Source organism: Pezoporus wallicus, unplaced genomic scaffold (genome assembly GCF_028554395.1).
Source record: "Pezoporus wallicus isolate ANWC-B61680 ecotype Strahan unplaced genomic scaffold, APGP_CSIRO_Pwel_v1 contig_865, whole genome shotgun sequence".
Classification (NCBI taxonomy): domain Eukaryota; kingdom Metazoa; phylum Chordata; class Aves; order Psittaciformes; family Psittacidae; genus Pezoporus; species Pezoporus wallicus.
The window spans coordinates 2,339,336-2,361,348 of record NW_026636827.1 but is presented as its reverse complement, the minus strand read 5'-3'; the positions used below and the strand labels follow the sequence as shown (position 1 = coordinate 2,361,348).

General features: G+C 42.2%; 1 protein-coding gene across 3 annotated transcripts; it reads left to right on the top strand.

Annotated features, from left to right (window-relative positions):
• Nucleotides 1-7,116: 7,116 nt before the first annotated feature.
• Nucleotides 7,117-21,816, top strand: UBXN4 (UBX domain protein 4). 3 transcript variants are annotated; one of them, XM_057401845.1, is made up of 13 exons: nt 7,117-7,256; nt 12,452-12,554; nt 13,431-13,459; nt 14,288-14,406; nt 15,009-15,177; nt 15,610-15,697; nt 17,214-17,268; nt 17,423-17,587; nt 18,365-18,492; nt 19,477-19,579; nt 19,911-20,042; nt 20,342-20,550; nt 21,185-21,816. In XM_057401845.1, exons 1-13 carry the CDS (start codon nt 7,175-7,177, stop codon nt 21,321-21,323), a joined length of 1,521 nt encoding a protein of 506 aa, XP_057257828.1. In that variant the 5' UTR covers nt 7,117-7,174; the 3' UTR covers nt 21,324-21,816. The 3 variants fall into 3 exon arrangements, with proteins under 3 accessions (XP_057257828.1, XP_057257827.1, XP_057257829.1); XM_057401844.1 differs by having other exon boundaries at nt 15,595-15,697; XM_057401846.1 differs by having other exon boundaries at nt 7,134-7,256; nt 12,452-12,501; nt 15,595-15,697.
• Nucleotides 21,817-22,013: the final 197 nt, after the last annotated feature.

Below are 22,013 nucleotides of genomic sequence, written 5' to 3'. Positions count from 1 at the left end.
CACTGATGAGGAACAAGGCCCAGCAAATACTGAACTCTCATCAAGTAAGTTGTAAACGCGTGAACTCCTCTACAAATAAACATTAGAACATAATAAGCCAGTTGTAGTCTAATCCTGAATCTGATACCGACAATTACTACGGGCAGGTCACCCTTTCTGAGTACATTTTCTTTCATGTTAAATGGTAGCAGTGACTTTTTTTCAATCTGGACATGCTGATACAAGCCACACAGATACAACTGAGATGACTTTGGAAGCATCAAAGGCCTCTGATGTCTACAGAGAGCACAGAATCCAAGTATTTCTGCTTCACAGTCTTACTCATTCCTGATTTTGTGCCATTTCACAGTCTTCAGTAAGTGAACATGGCGTAAGCTCACCTAACCAAGGCCATTTGTACCTTCCTGGCTTTTATACTTCTGCCCCTTCTCGTTCCTTGTAACACACAAGCTTTAGGAACTGTACAAAAACCCTGCAACAAGATTTGTTCCTGTCATGGTTTAAAACCAGGCAGAGCTCCTTCACTCACTCCCCCCTCCTCCCTTCTTGCCCTCCCCCTACTCCCGGAGGGACGGAGAAGAGAACTGAAAAGAATGCAACTCCCACGGGTTGAGATAAGAACAGTTTAGTAACTAAGGTATAACACAAATCACTGCTGCTACCACCAATAGTAACAATGATAAAGGAAATAACAAGGGAAGAGAATACAACACCTCAACACCAGCTGACGGATAACTCCCCACCCCACCCCGACCAAGCACCGACCGATACTTCCTCCAACCCTGCAGTCTCCCAGCCCTTCCGGCTAACTCCGTTACATCCTGGGCATGACGTGCTGTGGTATGGAATACCTCTTTGGTCAGTTTGGGTCAGGTGTCCTGTCTCTGCTTCCTCCCGGCTTCCCCTCCTCCCTGGCAGAGCATGAGGCTCACAAAGTCCTTGGCCAAACCAAAACATCCTTGTTAATCAGCTCTGTTCCCAGGCCGAAAGTCAAAACACTGCACTGCACCAGTTACCAAGAAGGAGAAAAATGATTGCTACTGCTGAACCCAGGACAGTTCCATAGATTTGGATCGTGTTCTAGAAAGCAAATAAATGTGCTTTATGGCATGAAATAAACATGTAAAACTAGTGTAAGTGTTCTCAATCTTTAGTACTTTAGTGGTTGAACATTAAAGCCATTTTTAAAGGGAATAGTGGCTAAAGGAATTAAGTGGGAACTTAAACTGCAGTAATCTGATACATTTAATTTGGTTGGGAACATACCTAACCTGTAAAGCTGAGGAAAAAGCGCAGGAAGAATAACCAGAAAAGCTGAACAAATCTATTACCTACTACACCAAGGGCTGCTATTTCTTGATTTCAATTTTTAATTAATACAGTTATATTACTGTGTAAAATGCATCCCTGCACTGTGAACCTTCAATGCTATTTGTGATACTACAGTGAAAATGGTAGTGTCAAATTAAGACATTTATGCTTCATACTCTGGGAACACTCAAAACTACATAGACCTGAGGTCAGATTCAGGTAGATCAGAGGCACACCTGAGAATCTGTTTGTAGCCTCCACATGGCTGCCAAACTATGTCATGTTTCAGTAGGTCTGGATGAAGTGAAACCTTGGCAATGGGCATCTTGCACCTTATCTGAGACACCTCCCTGAGCAAATTTAACCTGTTGCAATCTGAAATACTTTTCTATGACTCACACACACTTAGAAGATGACATCCAAAGAAGAGTAGCAGAACACTTACGAAGAAATCAGTCTTGAAGCACTCCATAGACAGATAGGAAAAGCCTCACGCTCACAGGCCCTTGTTCTCATGGGTGACTTCAACCACCCTGACATCTGTTGGAAGGACAGTACGGCCCGGCACAAGCAATCCAGGAGGTTCCTCGATTGTGTGGAAGACAACTTCCTTCTGCAAGTAATAGAGGAGCCGACAAGGAGAGGTGCCATGCTTGACCTCGTGCTCACCAACAGGGAAGGGCTCGTTGGAAATGTGACGCTTCAGGGCAGCCTTGGATGCAGCGATCATGAGATGGTCGAATTTGAGATCCTCAGGACAGTGAGAAGAGCGTGCAGCAAGCTCAGTGCCCTGGCCTTCAAAAGAGCAGACTTTGGCCTCTTTAGGAACCTGCTTCAGAAGGCTCCATGGGATACAGCCCTAGAGGGCAGAGGGGCCCAAGACTGTTGGTTGATATTGAAGGATCACCTGCTACAAGCTCAGGAGCGTTGCATCCCAACCAGAAGGAAGTGTAGCAGGAGGGCCAGGAGACCTCCTTGGATGGATAAGGAGCTCCTGAGGAAAATTCAAATGAAAAAAGAGGCTTATAATAAGTGGAAGCAAGGACAGGCAACCTGGGAAGAGTACAGGGATGTTGTCCGGGAAGCTACGGACCAGGTTAGGAAAGCTAAGGCTCAGTTAGAATTAAACTTAGCTAGAGGTATTAACAGGAAGGGATTCTACAGGTACATAGCAAATAAAAAACAGACTGGGGAGAATGTAGGCCACCTCAGGAAGCTCTCAGGAGAACTGGCTACACAGGATTTGGAGAAGGCTGAGGTTCTGAATGACTTCTTTGCCTCAGTCTTCACTGGCAAAGGCTCTGACCCCACCACCCAGGTCTTGGAAGGCAGATGCAGGGACTGTGAGAATGAAGACCTTGTGCCCACTGCAGGAGAGGAACTGGTTCGAGACCATCTTAAAAATCTGAACGTGCACAAGTCCATGGGTCCGGATGAGATCCATCTGCAGGTCCTGAAGGAGCTGGCAAATGAAGTTGCGAAGCCGCTGGCCATCATATTTGAGAAATCATGGCAGTCAGGTGAAGTTCCCGATGACTGGAAAAAGGGAAATACAACCCCCATTTTCAAGAAGGGGAAAATGGATGACCCAGGGAATTACAGAGCAGTCAGTCTCACCTCTGTGCCTGGCAAAATCTTGGAGCAGATTCTCCTGGAAGGCATGCTAAGGCACATGAAAAACAACAAGGCGCTTGGTGACAGCCAGCATGGCTTCACTAAGGGGAAATCCTGCCTGACCAATTTGGTGGCCTTCTATGATGGACATACAGAACTGATGGACAGGGGGAGAGCAGTTGATGTCATCTACCTGGACTTGTGTAAAGCGTTCGACACTGTCCCACACGACATCCTTGTCTCTAAATTGGAGAGACATCAATTTGATGGATGGACCACTCGGTGGATAAAGAACTGTCTGGATGGCCGCACACAAAGAGCTGTGATCAATGGCTCAATGTCCGGCTGGAGACCAGTAATGAGTGGTGTCCCTCAGGGATCGGTGTTGGGACCGGTCTTGTTCAACATCTTTGTTGCTGACATGGACAGTGGGATTGAGTGCGCCCTCAGCGAATTTGCCGATGACACCAAGCTGTGTGGTTCACGTTGATATGCTGGAGGGAAGGACTTGGGGGTGTTCGTTGATGAGAAAATGAACATGAGCTGGCTTCAGTGTGCGCTTGCAGCCCAGAAAGCCAGCCGTATCCTGGGCTGCATCAAAAGGAGCGTGACCAGCAGGTCCAAGGAGGTGATCCTGCCCCTCTACTCTGCTCTTGTGAGACCTCACCTGGAGTTTTGTGTGCAGTTCTGGTGTCCTCAACATAAAAAAGACATGGATCTGTTGGAACAAGTCCAGAGGAGGGCCACGAAGATGATCAGGGGACTGGAGCACCTCCCCTATGAAGACAGGCTGAAAAAGTTGAGGCTGTTCAGCCTGGAGAAGGCTGCATGGAGACCTCATAGCAGCCTTCCAGTATCTGAAGGGGGCCTATAGGGATGCTAGAGAGGGACTCTTCATTAGAGACTGTAGTGATAGGACAAGGGGTAACAGGTTAAAACTTAAACAGGGGAAGTTTAGGTTGGATGTAAGAAGGAAATCCTTTCCTTTTAGGGAGGTGAGGCAGTGGAATAGGTTGCCCAGGGAGGTTGTGAATGCTCCATCCCTGGCAGTGTTCAAGACCAGGTTGGATGAGGCCTTGGGTGATATGGTTTAGCATAAGGTGTCCCTGCCCATGGCAAGGGGGTTGGAACTTGATGATCTTAAGGTCCTTTCCAACCCTAAGGATTCTGTGATTCTATGATTCTAAAAAATACCATCTTGGCAGAAAAGCTGTAGTGTTCTGATGGTTACTTCTTTAAGAAACGTGCAGAAGCATGGTATGTGTATGCAAAGCTTACCCAGTTAGCAGGGTTACTGTGACACATTTTCTACATGCTGCATCTTAAGTGGTAAAATAATTTCTGCATATTGTTAACATTGATTTTTCTCTTTTTCTATACCTTTGTAGGTTTTTCAGTTCTTATTATCCAGTGACCTAGTTCTAATTAAACTCCAGGTCACACAAAATACAACAGTGAAAACCTTTCCAGGTCGAGACTGGGTATTTTTTGGCCTTCAGATGCTTGACAATATCTTCAGTATTTCCACAGAATACACAGTCACAGATCTGTTTCACAAAAAGCTCCAGTGCAGCATACTTCCCAAAATGTTATCATTAGAGCACCTGAAAGAAATCGTCCTGGCCTCATTACTGTCAAATGTACTTATTCTCCAGACCCTTCACCACCTTTGTTGCCCTTCTCTGGACCCACTCCATCACCTCAATGTCCTCCATGTAGTGAGGGGCCCAGAACTGAACACAGGATTCGAAGTGCAGTCTCACCAGGGCTGAGTGTGAAATACGAGCTCACTCCTCTTGTGGGACAGTATGAGGGCCAGAGCGAGTTTAACCTTGATGAGCTGGCCTTGTGTCCTTGAAGTGGAGGAGGGCAGGAGAGGAGGAGGCTTGTGGTGGAAGGAAGGAACTTGGCTGGCAACTGAAGGAGCTCATGGACAGTAGCACTGAACCAATCAGTATAGCAGCAGAAGTGTGTGAACACAAGGCAGTACCCTATCAGAATGTTTCTGACAACACACGCTTGTAGAATGATAGCATAAAAAGCCTGTTAGTCAAGCAATAAAGGTCTTTGGCTTATACCCTGCCAGAGTCCATGTCATCAATCTCCACATCCGCTAATCGAGATAACAGGGTTTTATTGAGGGACAAAGTCAATAAAGCAAAAGCGCTGGGCATGTGACTGTAGCCAGAGGTGCACTGATTAGCACTCCTTACGGGTTTATATACTTTCACTATTGCATTAGCCATATACATATGCATAATTCCTGCATATAGGTGGGGAACATTATAACTAACTCCAGGAACTTACTATTGTAAGTCTCCTCCTCTTGGCGCCTGTGCACTGCTCTCTGGTGTGGTCATGGGCAGGGGTCTTGAGGATGAAGTAAGCAGTCTTCCTCATGTGGGCAGGGGTCTTCAAGATCAAGTAAGCAGTCTTCCTCACGGCGTACTTGTCACCTTTGGCACAGTTGGATGCCCCAGTAATCACAAAACTAGCTGACACCAGCCATATCTATAACTTTCTGATTGTTTTAGAACAGTATGACCTTTGTACAAAATTTATTGCAAGCAAAACTGGACATACAGACAAGGCGTATCCAAAGCTATCAAATGTTTGGGAGGCACTGATAAGTAGAAGGATGGGAAGAAATAATTCACTCATGTTTAGTGGGGCCACTAAATCCTGTTATCTCACCACAGACTTGCAACACAAACATTGCTCTTTATCTTCAACCTAAGTTAAGCTACTTTAACCCTATGTTTGCCAGGCACTAGCTTTCCTCATATCAAGTCGTCCCCTCCCTTTTCTTTTACCTTTACACATTCTTTTGCTATGTGACTCCATTTTGCTCAAGAGTTCTGGCCATTTTCAACTTGTTGTCTAACCTTGTGTCTTTAGCGAGCTTTGTTTCTGTTATTGCGAACTCAGTTATATCCACATAGCAACACCTATGATTTGCAAAAGTCAATACATTTCTGTGTTTGTCATACTGAGTACAGGAGCATGATCACTGCCCTGGCCCTCCTGGCCACACTATTGCTGATACAGGCCAGGATGCCATTGGCCTTCATGCCTGCCTGGGCACAAGCTGTCTCATGATTCTAAAGAGGCTGTCTGCCTTTGCAGGCTGTGTCCCTGGTACGGTTGTGTTGTGAACACTGCACTGTCCTCATCACGGTCCCTCACACAACCTGACTCACTAGGGAGCATGGAAGGTGTCCTGATTTATGGAACAGAACTTCATATCTCACAAAGAGTTATAAAGCAGGTATGTTTATTGTGGCGGCGGATGAGAGGGGGATTGCTCCTCCTAACTCGCTCAACAAGCTGGATATTTATGATACACAAACATACATATTCATTAGGTTCCCGGAAGTTCGGCAGGGATATTATAATTAGTTTAGGTACTCATTATCATAACTCTCCTCCCTTTTGGCACTTGTGCATTGCCCTCCGATGGGGTCTTCAAGATGAAGTAAGCAGTCTTCCTCATGGTGCAGTTTTCACCCTTGGCACAGTTTCCACAGCTGGCAACCTCAAGTCCTATAGAAACGAGTTGAAACAAGTTCCTGCCAGTCATTCATCTTCTTGAGGGAAAAGGGTCTCTGATTTTAAATGTGTTTCGGCTACCTATTCTATTCTGGGTTATAGCTTAACTGGCAAGAACAAGAACATACTTGTTCCCTATTCTAAGTTAAGACAATGTACGGTTTGAAGAAAACTCTTCAGTCATTCCTTAGTCCGTTACTATTCCTCGCATCAGTCCTGGCCTTCCATGGAAGGCCTGTCCACACCACACTCTAGTTTTTGACGTAGTTAGCACGGCCTGCTGCCGAACAGTTACCTTCCCCATCATTTTCCCCCGCTGTCACACTGCTGACTTTCCCGGGGGATGCCGAGGCCAGGTTAACTGTGGCTACCCTGCCCTCACAGGCACCGCACTGTGCAGACCCCATTCTCCCCGCAGCCGTCCCGCGCCCTCCCCGCCATTTTGCGGACGGGCACGGCTCAGGGGCGGCAGCGCCTAGACCTTGGGGACGCGCGAGGCGCCGACGAGCCAAAATGGCGTCCAACCACGGCGAATCTGCCGCACCTGCGGCGTGGTCGAGGGCGGGCGCGAGCAGAGCGCAGGCTCCAATCTGACGGGACGCCGGGTCGCGGCCGCCAGCGCAGGCGCGCGGCCAGCCGTTGGGGGTGTGGTTGCGCATGCGCGTGGCAGCGACTCGCGGTGCCCGGGGCCGGCGGCACCATGATGTGGTTCGGAGGGTCCATCCCGGCCGCCATCGCCGCCGCCAAGCAGCGGAGCTCGGTTTTCGTCGTGTTCGTGTCAGGTATGGCCAGGCCGCGGCTGGGAGTGCTGCTGGGTGCCGGGTTCGGCACGCTTCCTCATTGACACGGTCGGGTCCGGAGGGGATCGGGATCAACCGCCGCTCAGGCCGGCCTCCGGGCTGCGGAGCCGTCCCTGCGGGCGGGCGGGACGGCCCCGGGCTGCGGCGGCGCCCTAGTCGAGCTCTGTTCCGTCCCGCCCGCTGCCCTGTACCCCGTCCCGCAGCTTTCCCCGCGGGGAAGGCCCTGTCAGCCCGCCGCGGCCCTGTCAAGCGGCGCTGCTTGTTCGCTCTCCTCCGGGCGGAGCTTGCGTGAGGCTCCGCAGCGCCTTCGCCAGCTGTTGCTTCCCCCGCCTCCCGCTGAGCCGTGATTTCTGCTGTGTCAGGACGAGTCCTGCTGCCGGGCCCGGCTGTGTGTGGCCCACCGTGGAGGTGCCCCAGCGCCTTCTCCAGACGTGCCCTTGAAGCGTATGTGGCTTTATGCACCGCTCTAGGGCAGCGGAATTAGTCGCTCCCATGTTTCGCTTTTCCCTTTGTTATACCCTTGCATAAACCTGCATTCAGCTCCTACTTGCTGGAACTTACTCAGCTGTTTGTGCAGTGTCCTTTTTCTTTCGGCTTACCTATAGTGCTTGTTTTGTAAATGAATGGTGTTTGAAAGCTGTAGAAACTCATATTGTCTTTATGTCTGCTGCCTTTCTGCCTGGAAAAATGAGGATAGGGAAGGAGGGACATTAGACAGGCTTTTTAACTTTCTTTGTTTTTATGTACCTGTGTATGTTGTTTCTTGAGTTGTTACTTTTGCCTTAAGTGCTCGTGGCTTGAAGTTTTTCAGATGCCTCATGAAAAAAAACCCACCCACTCTAAATGTGTGGCCAGTGTTTTTCCCTGAGGAATTACTGGACCATGGGATTCACTTGGCTTCAAGGAAAAGTTCACTCCCAAAGGAGATATGAACAGGAAAGTGTAGTTAAGTTCCTTTGTTGGCACAACTCTCTTTATACTTGGAGAAAGTTTTTTTTTGCTGGATAGTAAACATTGGAAATCAAGATCGTGTCAGGCCATGTCATGGTCGTGTCAGGCCATGTCATGGTCGTGTCAGGCCATGTCATGGTCGTGTCAGGCCATGTCATGGTCATGTCATGGTGTAGAAGATGGGGTAGTGTGTGCAGGCTTTAAGACGTCTCTTTAAAGCCCATGAATCATGATGGCAGGTGGGTGCTGTGGTGTGAAAGCTTTTTACCATTGGATTTTTGAATTTTATTTTCCTTCTTAATAAACACACTTCAGTGTGTTTATCTGTAGTGTCTACCCGATAGCTCTCTGCCTTCATAGTCAATAATAAAATGATTGTAGCATGTTATATAAATTAAATGGAAAGCTATGTGGTAAACAAGAAACTTCCTTGGGTACCCGTGCTGGTGCAGTCTATTCCTGAAGGGTGCACCCCATGGAAGGTACCCAGTGCTGGAGCAGTTCAGTGAAGAACTGCAGCCTGTGGGAAGGACTCATGTTGGAGAAGTCCATGGAGGACTGTCTTCTGTGGGAGAGACCGCACGCTGGAGCAGGGGAAGAGTGTGAAGAGTCCTCCCCTGAGGAGGAAGGAGTGGCAGAGACAAGGTGTGATGAACTGGCCACAACGCCTCTGCCCTGTCTCTCTGCACAGCTGTGGGGGAGGAGGTGGAGAAAATCAGGAGTGAAGTTGAGCCCAGGAAGAAAGGAGGGGTGGGGGGAAGGTGGTTTAAGGTTTATCTTTTACTTCTTATGATCCTGCTCATATTTGATTGGTAATAAATAATTTCCCCATGCCTAGTTTGTTTTGCCCATGGCAATAACTGGTGAGTGATCTCTCCTAGTCCTTCCCCCAGTCCACAGCCTTTTGTTCTTCTCTCCCCTATCTGGCTGAGGAGGGCAGTGATAGAGCAGCTTTGGTGAGCACTGGGAATCCAGCCAGAGTCAACCCACCACAAAGATTTTTTTAGTAGTAATTCAATACCTGTGAGTATTTTGAACTTGATATGTATGTTTCAGGGGTTGAGAAGTGCACTTTGTAACTTATTTCCAATATCTTTTATGAAAGTAATACTGTATACAAACCTGGCCTTTTCTTTTAGATGTTGATGTTAACTAGGTGGATGTAGGAATACGTAGATACATAGCGGTAAATTTATGGTTGCAGGAATGTAACCTAGTTTTGATGATGTAGTATGCTGTAAGGATTCGTTTTGTTTTGTTTGATCTTACAAGCTCTGGAAAAGGGAGAGTGTTACTTTGAATGGCCATATCTCCAAAATGAAAGACTTGGAGAGTTCTGACAAGTTCTGGTCTGTCCCAGGAACAGTGGAGTCAGGGCAGCTGTGAGCTGTGATGGAGCTGGTTGCCAAGCAGTTCTGGTATGCCTGCTTGGAAAGGGAATTGGGAAGCCTAAGAATGCACTTTCTCACTATGTGTGGAAGCATGTGTGCCTGAAGGATGTCGAGTGCTGAAAGAAGAGTCTATTTTTATGCCGGAGGGATGGGGTTTGTTTTTTGGGTAGATCCATGTTTAAAACTGCACAGTTCTTAGTAACTTTGAGTCCCTGCACTACACGCTTGCCCACAGACATTGGAGACCAGCATCTGAGGGCAGCTTTCTGAGCAGGAAAACATGCTTTTGGAAGTGCTCAGTGTTTTTGTTTTGTATACTTTGTCCAGTAATGTATATGGGGACAATAATTTAATTAAAAATAAATAGCGAAACAGAAAATGTAAATGAACTGTCATTTGAGGGTGCCTACAGTGGAGGGTAGCTATTAGATACAGACTTCACAAATTATGGAATAGTGTGTGGGGTTTACTGCCATCTGTCAGTCCCTCTTCACTGCACTTGTCTAAACAGACATTAGCAAATTAAAACCTGGGTTATTTTTCTGATTCTGGAGTCAAGCAAGGAATAATGTGGCTATTTATCTTAACAATGAGGTGGTGTTTGTGACTACAATTGCATGTTGTTCAACCAGGTTTTTTCTTTAACATTTTGTTTGCAGCTATAATCCTAACATGTTTTGGCTCCATTTTTAAAACCTTCACAACAAATTCTGGTGATGCAGTTGTATATGAAAGATCCTGCTGAATTCATGGGATATCTAAATTTATCTTACCAAATTTAAGAGATAAGCAAGTATGACTGCAAATTATATACAGGTCTTTCTGCTAAAGTGATGCTTTTGTTTGAGAAACATAAGAAATGGAGACTCTTGGGAACTAGAATTCTGAGGCACTCAGTGTTTAGCAGAGTTACGAATTTTGTCAGGTTCTGTTCAGCTTGGCCTCTTGACTTTGCTGCTGCTTTTCCAGTGGTCATTTTGGGATACAATTACTACTGCAGAACTGTAATAAATGAACCTTAATCCCCAGATGAGAAAGGGTTATCAAAACAAAAAGGTGTATGAGAATAAGCAAGTATTCTGTGGGCAGTGACAATATTAAACTGCTTCATGGCACAGAGCTTTATAAAATGTGAGTTGTCAGCATTTTCATTCATGGATCACATCTCTCTGACTGTACTGTGAACAGTCTCTGAACTGTTTTGTGTCTTCCAGCATTCTGCAGCAGTTTTTTGTATGGAGAATTTAGTGTTCAGCAGGTATTTAGATATTTTTAGTAGCCTAATCTGATGAGCATATGTCCTCTTGAAAATGTGCAGTGAAGCAGCTGTCTGTGAGCAATGTGGAAATGGTGGAGGAGGCCCAACCACTCTTGGCAGAACAGCTGCATCCCTTGACCACAGTTGGAAGTATCGCACTTGGAGGCGGAGCAAAGGTTCCTACATAAAATATCCCAGATATTTACTTACTTATTAGAGTAGTAGTAGTAGATATCAATACTTTCTTACTTGCTCTAGTACTTCCAGGGATAATCAATACATATGATTATAAAGCACTTTTCCAAAATTGGTATATTTCTGATACACATCTCTCTGAGAAGCGTTGTGGCCAGTCGTGGCCTTAAGGCAACAGTGCTTCACCGGCGGACTGCATGTGTGACTCCTGATTTATAATAAGAGAAAAATACTGTGCGAAATGGCAACTGAGATTAAAGAAACAAATGGTTTGTTGTTGTTACTGAATAATGGACTACTATACTTCTATACTTGTGACTCAAATTCTGCAAGAGTACTTTTCCAAATTCTGCAAGAGTACATTCCAAGCTACTAGGAATTAAAACAGATTGAAGATAAAGTAAGGATTGCAGGCCAGTTTAGTTTCGAAAGATGGTAAATCATCAGAATATTCACTAACCCGCATCCTTACTGAGCTGGTGCTTTGGAATATAAACATATGATTGACGTGTTTCATCTGATTAAAATAACACTTCTGAATCTATGACCTTTTCACCTTTCCTTTCTTAAGTACCTCCTTTTCTGTTATTCTTGATACTCTGTGCTCCTGACTCCTTTTCCTACCCTCATACTGCTACTATTAGGAACTGGAATACAAAGCCAAGTTACAAATAATCCTGCAAATAAATGGTTTTGGTTTGTTATTTGTTTGTTTGGTTTTGTTGCTTGTTTTTTTAAACACTATTGAACTGTGAAACCTTGTGCTGAATTATGTATTTACGAGAAGCAAGAAATATAATTTTACCTCCTAGCAGCTGCAATTAAACTTATAATGAGAGGTAAGCAGTTAGTTTTAGCATGTTAGCAGGTCAAGCTTCATGCTGGGGAGAAGCAGTGGTTCCCTCTGTGCCATGGGATCTCCTTGCATATTATGATCATGAGTAATCTGAAGCAAAACACTAAAGCATAAGCATACACCCTGTAACGTGAAAATGAGGTCCTTTGGTAGTTGTGCAATGAGATGATGCAGTTAAGCCAGTCTTTGGACTTGCCATCATCTCCAGTTCCTCTGTCGGTGTTCTCTGTGTGTGGTCCAGTTGCTTCTGCTCCTTTGGACCATCTCGCCATGTATTTGAATTGCTGCAAAAGTTCTGTACGTGCTGGCTTGGAAGGATTTTTGGTAATTTAGGGTTTGGGCCTGTTAGTGAGGTGAATCAGCTGGAGTGAATTGGTTCCAGGTTATGTAAAAAAAAAAAACAACCAACTGATTTGAAAAGAATTGTCTTTCATAGGTGATTTAAGCAGTCGAAGCAAAGCTAGAATTGGACCAAACCCAGTAATTTGTGGTGGCCTTAGCTTCACATGTGTGCTGTATCTTGCAGGTGAGGATGAACAGTCTACTGAGATGGCTGAAAGGTGGGAAGATGAGAAGGTGACTGAAGCTGCCTCAGATGGTTTTGTTGCTATTAAGATTGACACCAAAAGGTTTGATCCTATCCTAGTTTTGTCTCTTGCAGAGTCTTTCATTGATGATGATGGGAGTAAGCAGCTTTTGAAGTCCTCAGCCTTATTTGGAAGTAGTCTAAATAAAAGGTTCCAGAGCATAAATGAGTTCAGTACTCCTGGAGCCACAAGAACCTGGGAAAATCCCAAATTTCAAAATTTACTGTTGTGTTCTGAGAATATTCATTGTGTATTTTGGACTGTATTTCAGTACCAGTAAAAGAATGCTTGAGATTATCCTTTTGCAACAGAAAGAGACACAGAAGTTATATAAAAAAGCTAGAATCAAACTAAAAAGCTAGAATCAACTGCCTACTCTTGAGGCAGTTCTTGATTGACCAAGTTACATAATGGATTTAAAACTCAGGAATTCAAAAAGAGAAAAATCTATAAAGCCCTAGAGAAAATGTGTTTGTCTCTATTGTAACACATAGAATACAGAAGCATTGGAGTTCCTAGGTAAATTACTTGAGCTATTTTTTGTTACATTTAAGCATTCCAGTCCATATGCAGGAAGTGCATTGACGTTTGCCAAAATGGTATTACTTTGAAATGCTCTACAGACAGTTTATTAGACTTACTATATTATTTGCAATCCATAGAGCAGGTATTTTTTCCTGAATTGCTTCTTAGTGCTGTCTTACGTAGTCAACTGGGATAACCAGGGATTGTCACCATGTGAACACTTATGCAAAATGTTAATGAGAAGATGCAATGCAAATTTGGTTTTAGTGTTCTCTCAAGTATTTAAATAGTTTTGTGTGTGGTAGTAGGACAGTTATTTTTATGATGAAAGACTTAATCTGAAGTTATTGCAAAGTGATTGCTCCTCATAAATGAATCTTTTCTTTTAAACAGTGAAGCATGCCTGCAGTTTTCTCAAATTTGTATCCTTTGAGATCAATTTAGATGCTGCATTATGATTATAGATAATTGCTCTTTACAAGTTAATACTGTTCTTGAGATAAGTATTTACAAGCAATGATATTAAAACCACTTCTCAAAGCACAAAAATATGCAATAAGCTGTGTAGTTAAAAAAATACCATCTATGCATTCAGCTTCCTGTCAGTTCTTAGAGAGAGTGAACAAGTTGGGGGGGTTTTAATGTTAATCCTGTGTAATTCTCCAAATAGAAGATTATCCAAAGCTTTGTGTAAACACATTAACCCTTTGGTATTACTAATCAGCATTAGAAAACAAGCAGTGTATAAATTGTTAGCTGGAGTTCAGAATTAAAGAGGAGAAAGAACAGGTAGTGGACTGGGTGCTATCAGGTACACAGGTATGAAGTTAGGTGAATGTCTGCCTGTCTTAAGTAGGTTGCTGCATATAGCGCAGGAATCCTGTATGATGCTTGAGAAAGGGAATTCAGTACCTTAACTGGATTTTCTTAATGATGTAAAGAATTATTTATTGTCTAAGATGTCTCACACTAAAACAAAATCTTCCAAGTCAAAACATAAGCAGTTGTAGGATATGTTTGTGTTGGAGAAAAATATTTTGGCTTAAACCATTACAAAGAAAAGAAGAAATACCAATCAGTTTATGTAATATTTTCTAGCATTTTTGTTAGTGTCCTTTTTTCTTCCTTGGTACTGACAACTGGTGACCAGGTGGAGGTAAAATAGTGGGATAGATGCTTCTATAAGAAAGACTTTTGCTTTTCACTTTATAAAGTTTTTTCATTTGTTGCCCTTAACTGTTGCTGTACAGATCCTGTAGTGTGCGTTCCATCCAGTTTTTTTATAGGAGACAATGGAATCCCTTTGGAAGTAATTGCCGGCAGCATTTCAGTTGAAGAGCTTGTTACAAGAATCCATAAAGTTAAACAGGTAACACTTGCTAACCGACTGCATCTTTCAGACTGAGTTGGGTGTGCTCACAGGCTCCAGATAGACGATGTCCCTGGCCCTTCACATGTGCTTTGGGGAAGTACAGATTACTGGTTCTATATCCTGCCAATAGCAAAACCTACAAACTTAAATTCAGTACACTAATTGAAGAGGTTTGAAAGCACCATATGGCAGTGCTATGTTGTTTTGTTTCACAGATTGTTTTAGATCATCTGTGTAACACCTACAACATTGAAGAAATATGTCAGGAACTCTAAACTGGAACAACATGCCGATTACTCTTTCAGTTCACGCATGGTTTTGTAATACTGTTTTGTAATGTGGGTTTATAAAAAGTATGCAATGTATATGTGTATATATATTATGTATATATATATAAATGTAAATTCTTTTACCAATTTGATTTCAAGTGTAAGACTAAAATTAGGAAAAAATATTAAATGCATGCTTGCATCAACAATATGTGATAATTTCAGTTCTAAATAGGACTGATACTCTAAAAATAGTTAAGTCTTGGCCTTTGACTCAGTGGAAAACATTGAAAATTTCATAGGGTTGCTTTTTTTCCCCAAATTTCTTAGATGCACACAGTAAAAGGGCAGCCTTTTGAAAATGGAAGTAATTCTTCTGCTCCCTGTCCCTCCTCTCAATCTGATGGTGCTCCAGAAAACACACAATCCAGAGCAGCAGAGTTTTGTGACTCCCCTGAGTCTGTCACATCTGAGACAATGAGACCTTCTGCTAGTAATGGTTAGTATTTTTACCCAAACAATAGCTAATTTGCTTTTGAAATCTTTTTTATAAGTTCTTTTATTATAGTCTATGAAGGGAATATATTGAGTGGAATTGTTAAGGAAAAACATGGGTATTCCAAAATGCTTCTTGCAAGTCTAGAGGGAAGAGTAACTTGTCATTCTGATCAGTTTTAATGAGAGAGAAAGCTATGGTTTATAACACAACAAAGCCTGTGTACACTTTCTTGAGAAAGGATTCAGTGGAAAAAGTTAGTAACCTGAAACCAAATTGTTGGTGGGGGGTGGGAAAGTCTAAATAGCAGAACCTCCTCCTTGAGATGTCTAAGTTGCTTAATACTTTATGTTAAGAAATTTTTATTATCTTTTCTTCCTTTTTCCTCGTGCACATTGCTTTCTTGGAAATCACTTGAAGATGGAGCAAATTCAGATCAAACAAGCCAGGAAGCAACTAATTCTTCAGATGAACAAGTGAGTGAAGCTCAGCCTGTGAATGATCTTGCACTCAAAGTAGAAAGGTAAGTCTTTTGCAGTCTTCCTGATGTATTGTAAGGTGCTTATTCTGTTATCATCCCACGTTTATGTGGCCCTAGTTTTCTTTAGAAGTCTGTGACAATACTAGGGTTGATACAAAACCATCTTTTAAATTACTCTAGTTTTTTGCATACTCTGAAATAAAGAGGTAATATGGAAATCTGTAAAAGTTCACCTTTAAAATAACTTCAATACAGGCAATACACTTGCTGCAAATGTTTGAATGACTGAGAACATTGAACTGAAAGCACCTGAAACAGGCGTAACAAAGTGCTAACCTATGTTTTGTAGAGAGATGTACAGAGATCTGATTTATTTCTTCTTGCTTATTTCATTACTGCATGTAGTCTGGGATATTGAAAAAGCCAGAGGAATCCTATTCTGAGACTTCTTTTGATCGGTGAACAGTAATGAGGTCAGATGAGCAATGCTAGTTCTGGTATTTTGAAGTGTAGTGACCAGAAACATCCAGTTTGGTACATAGTTCATTCATTAAATTGGTTGGGTTTGAATAGACTTTTAAAGACTTGTGTATAAACTTATTTTTCAGCATCTGTAAGACTGACACTATTTGTAATGTCCTATCTAACTAAACCCATTAACATATACTTAGTAAGTTGGTTTAGCAGTGTAAAAAATCCTTATTTTAAAACTTTTTCATGCTTAATTTCAGTTTTCATTTAGACAATAAGTAAGTACAATTTTTTACTTACAGCTAAGAAGAAAATGGACTCTATTAATATAAATGCCAAAGTTCCTTTCTAAAATCTGCATTAATTTTAAATTATGCCATATTTGCATATATTTGCAGCATTTCTTTTAGGGGAAAAATGAGGCAAAGCTCTTTGGCAATTACCATTTTCTTTTTAAAAAAGCACAACAGCTACCATACAAACAAAATTTCTCTGATTAGCTGACTTATCTTGCTGTTTCGTCATCCCTGACCTTTCCCCAGACTTAAAATACGTTGTAAATTGCTATAGTTTAAGTCAGTCCTTATTCTAAGGGGCCTTTCTGGATAGATGAGATGGGTGCATGTGCAACTATGTCAACGGTATATATTACCTGCTTTCCATTTTAGGAAGTGATGTGCAGAAGAAACCAGATGGCTTAAACAGCTAAGAAGAGAGAAGCATTTGGTGTTTCTGTTACCACAGATCATAAGTAGTATTTGCTTGTATGTTTTACAAGTTGGTTCAACAGTGAGAATATGTAAGATTCTTCCTTTATAGAGTGGAAAAGGACAGAAAGAATACATAAGAATTTATTTAAAGTTGGAAAGTAGGTGTTGATATGGTGATCACCAACTCATCTTCTTATGGATGGTACACTGGCATGTGAATGAATCCTTACTGTTACACTAGGTATTAGCACCATGTTACAGTCCATGTTCATTTTTGTGTTTTCTGTTGTTCTGTGTTTGCAGATGCTTTATTAACATTTTAAAATGTTAATAAGATACTGCAATTTTAAGAATTTTCACTTATTTTTTAAATCTAGAATAACAAAAAAGCTTGAAGAAAGACGAGAAGAGAAAAGGAAAGAAGAAGAACAGGTAAAATGAAAATGTAAAGCCACTTGCTATTTTTCTTATATCCTTATTTGAGTAAATGCTTAATTCCTTTTTAAACTAATGTAGTTCAGTCTCATCTTACTCTTCTCTGAGGCAGTTTTGTGGTCCAATTCTAATGTCTCTGTTGTTTATTCAGAAAGAAATTAAGAAAGAAATTGAACGGAGAAAAACTGGTAAAGAAATGTTGGAGTACAAAAGGCGACAGGAAGAAGAATTGACAAAACGTATGTTAGAGGAAAGGAACAGAGAAAAGGCAGAAGACAGGGCTGCGAGAGAGCGTATAAGACAACAGATTGCAATGGTAAATTTTTAATTTTGGAGGATAGCTTGTTACTGCTTCTCTCTCTCACAATGGCCACCAGTGTACTAAGACGATAAATTTTCTCATTTGATGAAACTTTGTTCATTTTTCTGGTTGGAGCCCTGTGGCTTTGTAACGTAACCATTTATGTGTTTGAGGCTTATGTAGCATTTCGGATGTATAAAATGAAACTTCTGCTTTCATATTCATCTGTCTAAATGAACATACCAACTTTTCTGTCATATTACTTGAGATAATTGCAGTTTAATCATGGCTCTAGAATGGAAGCACAGGAAATATTTAATGATGGAACATGCAGAAGAACAGTGATCTCAGAATGGTGGGGAGGATTATTTCCTAAGTTTGTATATATGTGTATATGTATATATGGATGTAAACAGTTTGTAATAAATTGAATCCCTCTTCCTTATGAGGTTTTGGCCTAGAACAGTTAGAATTGTAATTATGTAACTTGTCATATGACTTTTCTCTTTATCTTCACTGTCTGTTGAACTTGTATGGGAAGATAATCCAGTAACAGAAAGTGTCTCATTGAAAAGTCTCATCTTGGCTAATGTCAAGTGTCATCTTGGCTAATGGCATGAGATTGTGCAGTTTGGCAGTGGACGATTCTTTGCAGCACTACTGTCTTTTCTCCACATGGCCTGCTTATGTCTGTGTAGTTGGGTGCTGATTACAGTTCGTAGCTCTCTGTTTTAATAAACTTGAACAACAGTTTCTTCTAAAAGTTAAGGTTTTTGTTTGGTCCTTTCACAGGATCGTGCTGAGAGAGCAGCTCGCTTTGCAAAATCGAAGGAAGAAGCAGAAGCTGCAAAAGCAGCAGCTCTTCAGGCTAGTCGGGCTGAAATAGAGGCCAAGAAAGAAGCAGCTCAAAAGGAGCGAAGGTGAGTTGCTGTAGAGACTGAAGTGTATGTTTTGGGGAAAAGAAGTAAAGAAACTTAAAGAGATTTCACTTATGTTCTAATCTCTTATGGATGCCATGTTGAACTGTTCTAACTAGTGATGTAAAAAGTTGATTTTCTTTTATAATATTTATTTGTAGCTGTTTACATGAATATTCTGTTCTCTTTTCATCCTTCAACCCTAATAATGTCACACTAGCCAGTTTCCTTGTGTGTTATTTTAGTTAGAGATTTTTCTATCTGATCTTTGATGTAAATACCGGATATAATGGGGCTCGGTGGGAAACGGTGCGGTGGGAGTGTGGTAGATAATGACTGGACAGACGAGATAATGTCAGAACTGCGTTGGGGTGCATGGTGCCAACCGTGGCTGTGTGTACGCGAGGCTTGGATTCACAGCTGTTTGTGTCAGAGCTGCCTTCTGCTTTGCCCAGTGCTGCTGCTATAAGAAATATTCTAACTTATTAGAAGAGACCTTACATTGAGTTGTGGAGCCACTATGAGGCTCGTTCTGCCCCAGAACAGAGAGCAAGCATGGGTTTTGTTGAAACCTAAGCAGTAATGATGGGCCATAGTTAGTTGAGTATAGAATTACTTACCAAGCCAGACTAAACATACGTGCCCTCATGGTACAACCTCTTGAAATAAAGGATCAAAAGTAATACAGACTACACAAAGAAAAGATGGCTTGTATTTTGTTAACTTTCTCATTTTTTGGTATGATTATTGTAAATACTTTGTTTGGATGGTGATGGGCCTTGGACTCTGATAAGAACCAGAGGAAATGAATTGTAAGATACAAACAGGTAGTTATCAACTGTGGATCCAAACTTAAAACTCATCTGCACTGCCATAAGCAGGATGGCTGGCTGTCTCTTCCACACTTCTGTACTACCAAGCTAAAGCCTCTGGAGCTTCAGTCTGTAACTGTTCATTTGCTGACTGTCTCCGATATGTATTCTACAGTGCAATAGCCAGGATTCAGTTTCGCCTTCCAGATGGATCTTCCTTTACTAACCAGTTCCCATCTGAAGCACGGCTAGAAGAAGCAAGGCAGTTTGCTGCACAGGTAAACTGGTGCTTTGTTTTCTCAGCTACATGCTGTTTACAACTTGATGTAGCATCAACTAGTTGTTGATTGTGGTAGAATTGTCATCTGCTGCTTTCCTTTTTTATTTATTTGAAGGGGGTTTTGGTAGCAGCCTTCTCTAGTGCCACCAGCTGCCTTTGTATCACTGCAGTATATTGTTAGTAAGATAGCAGGATGCAAAAAATCCGTCATTGCTCTCTATGAAGACAAGTGATAGTTTGATATACAGCTCTTGGCAAGGTAATTCAACTGGCAGATCTGCAATTGTTTGAAAGCGAACTGTTATAAAGATTTCTTTATGTTTTCACAGACGGTTGGTAATGCTTATGGCAGTTTTTCACTGGCGACAATGTTTCCCAGAAGGGAGTTTACCAAAGAAGATTACGGAAAGACATTACTGGAACTAGAGTTAGCACCCAGTGCTTCAGTTGTGCTGCTGCCGGTAGGTGTTGGCCTTTGGTTTGTTTGATTCTCATTTTCTTACAAGCAATCTGGCTTGAATTTTGGTGTTTTCTGTGTCTAAGACAGATTGCAAAATTACTTTTAATTTTTGTCAGAACTAAATTGGAGGAGGACTTTTTCTGAAGCAAATAAGCACTGGCATGGATATGTTTCTAATGTGTAACCAAAGGAGTTCTCTTGTGTCTGCTGAGCTGCATCTAAGTTACAGATGAAATACTCTTGTCTAAAAGAACACGATTTTGATATCTGACAAGATTGCTTTTATGTGTTGGTGACCAGGCGGGAAGACCTGCTACTTCTGTGGTTCAGGCGTCAGGCGGTGATCTCTGGAAGTTCTTGGGCACAATACTTTATCCCCTCTTAGCGGTTTGGAGATTTATTAGCAACTTCCTGTTTACAAGTCCACCCCCTTCGCAATCTGCTGTGAGATCAGCTCATCAGCCAGACCATCCCAATCCTTCAGCATCCAGCAGCATTGAGCAAAGCAGGTAATCAAAACTGTCAAAGGTGGCTATTTCTCAAACTGCTTGCTGGAGTCGTTCTCATAGTGCAGTGGGGAACTAAACTGTGTCTGTCTCACTAAAGTATATCTGTCTGTCTCTTAACTGCTGCCCTCTCCTTATAGTTTCTGGTCACCACCCTTCCACTTGCTTAAAAGGGATAACCTGGTGTCTGGTAAACTGCATGGCACCTCCAGCCAGGATTTCCTGGCTTTTACGTGTGTGATTAAGCGAGCTCCTTATTGTTTGCTTCGATTTCCAATTAGAGGGTAGAAAAAGTATTGCCTTGCATTCATTTATGAATAGGGAATTCAGCTGCAATGACAAATGTCTCCACTTCAGCTGATAGTGTTTGGAAGATAAAAAATTTGACAATTGGATGTTGAATTGTTATAGCATAGTTGTAAAGAAACTCGAGCAGCTGAAGGCTGATTTTGACGGTTCAGGGTTTGCTTTGGTAGTTTGGTTTGCTGGCTGTTTCGCATGAAGCAGCCACCTAGCACTTCAGTGACGGGTACTTTCCAGGGAAGGGAGGGTACGTGATTTTTGTTTATTGCGTTCACTTCTGTTGTGTAATTACTACCAGTGAAACTGTCAGACCTCACTGTCATTTGTACCCTAGGCAAGCAGTCAGGAAACGAGTATTGGAAAAGCGGGGGGAAGACTTCAAAAAAGAAGGAAAAATATATAGACTGAGGACTCAAGATGATGGAGAAGATGAAAACAATACTTGGAATGGAAATTCTACACAACAAATGTAGTTTTGAGCAACTGCAGTAATCACTGTCTGTTTTAGGGTTATTTTTCCTCTCTCCCCTTATTTGACCTAAGTCAACTAAAGCTTCAGGTCAAGTGGGGCTAATTTTACCCTGACTGAGTTACTTCATTCTTATTCCTGCAGTGGAGTACGGAATAAAGTCACCTAAGTCAGAAAAATTGAGTGGATGTAGCTGAGGCCTAGAAGCAAGAAGTTGGAAAGACTGAGAATATCCATCAGCTTTCATAATCATTATCCTACTGCCACAGAAAGGCACTTTTTAATCTATAAATATTCTGCTGCATAAATTTAAGGGCCAGATATTAATATAAAGGTCATGGTACTGACTGATTAAAATGAGGGTTTCAAAAGCACTATAGGTAGTAAATCAGATAACTAATTTATGTTTAACTTTGTTCTTGCTTCTGCAACTGCAAGTAAAACCTTGTAGTTTTTAATTCCCAAGCACTCAATAAACTATTTTCCAGAAAACAGAACTGTCTTCCCTTGCAAAGTTCCTCAGGAGTACTTGTGTCACAAGGAAGCAAGCAGTTAGGATCGTACTTAAAATGGAACTCTTCTTGTTCCAGTTGAAATGACCTTACCTGGGAGTTGTTCATATTAAAATCTCATCAGACAGGTCTGAAATGGGGTTTGGGGTCCAGGCTGTGGTACAGGAAGAAAAAAGGTGGGT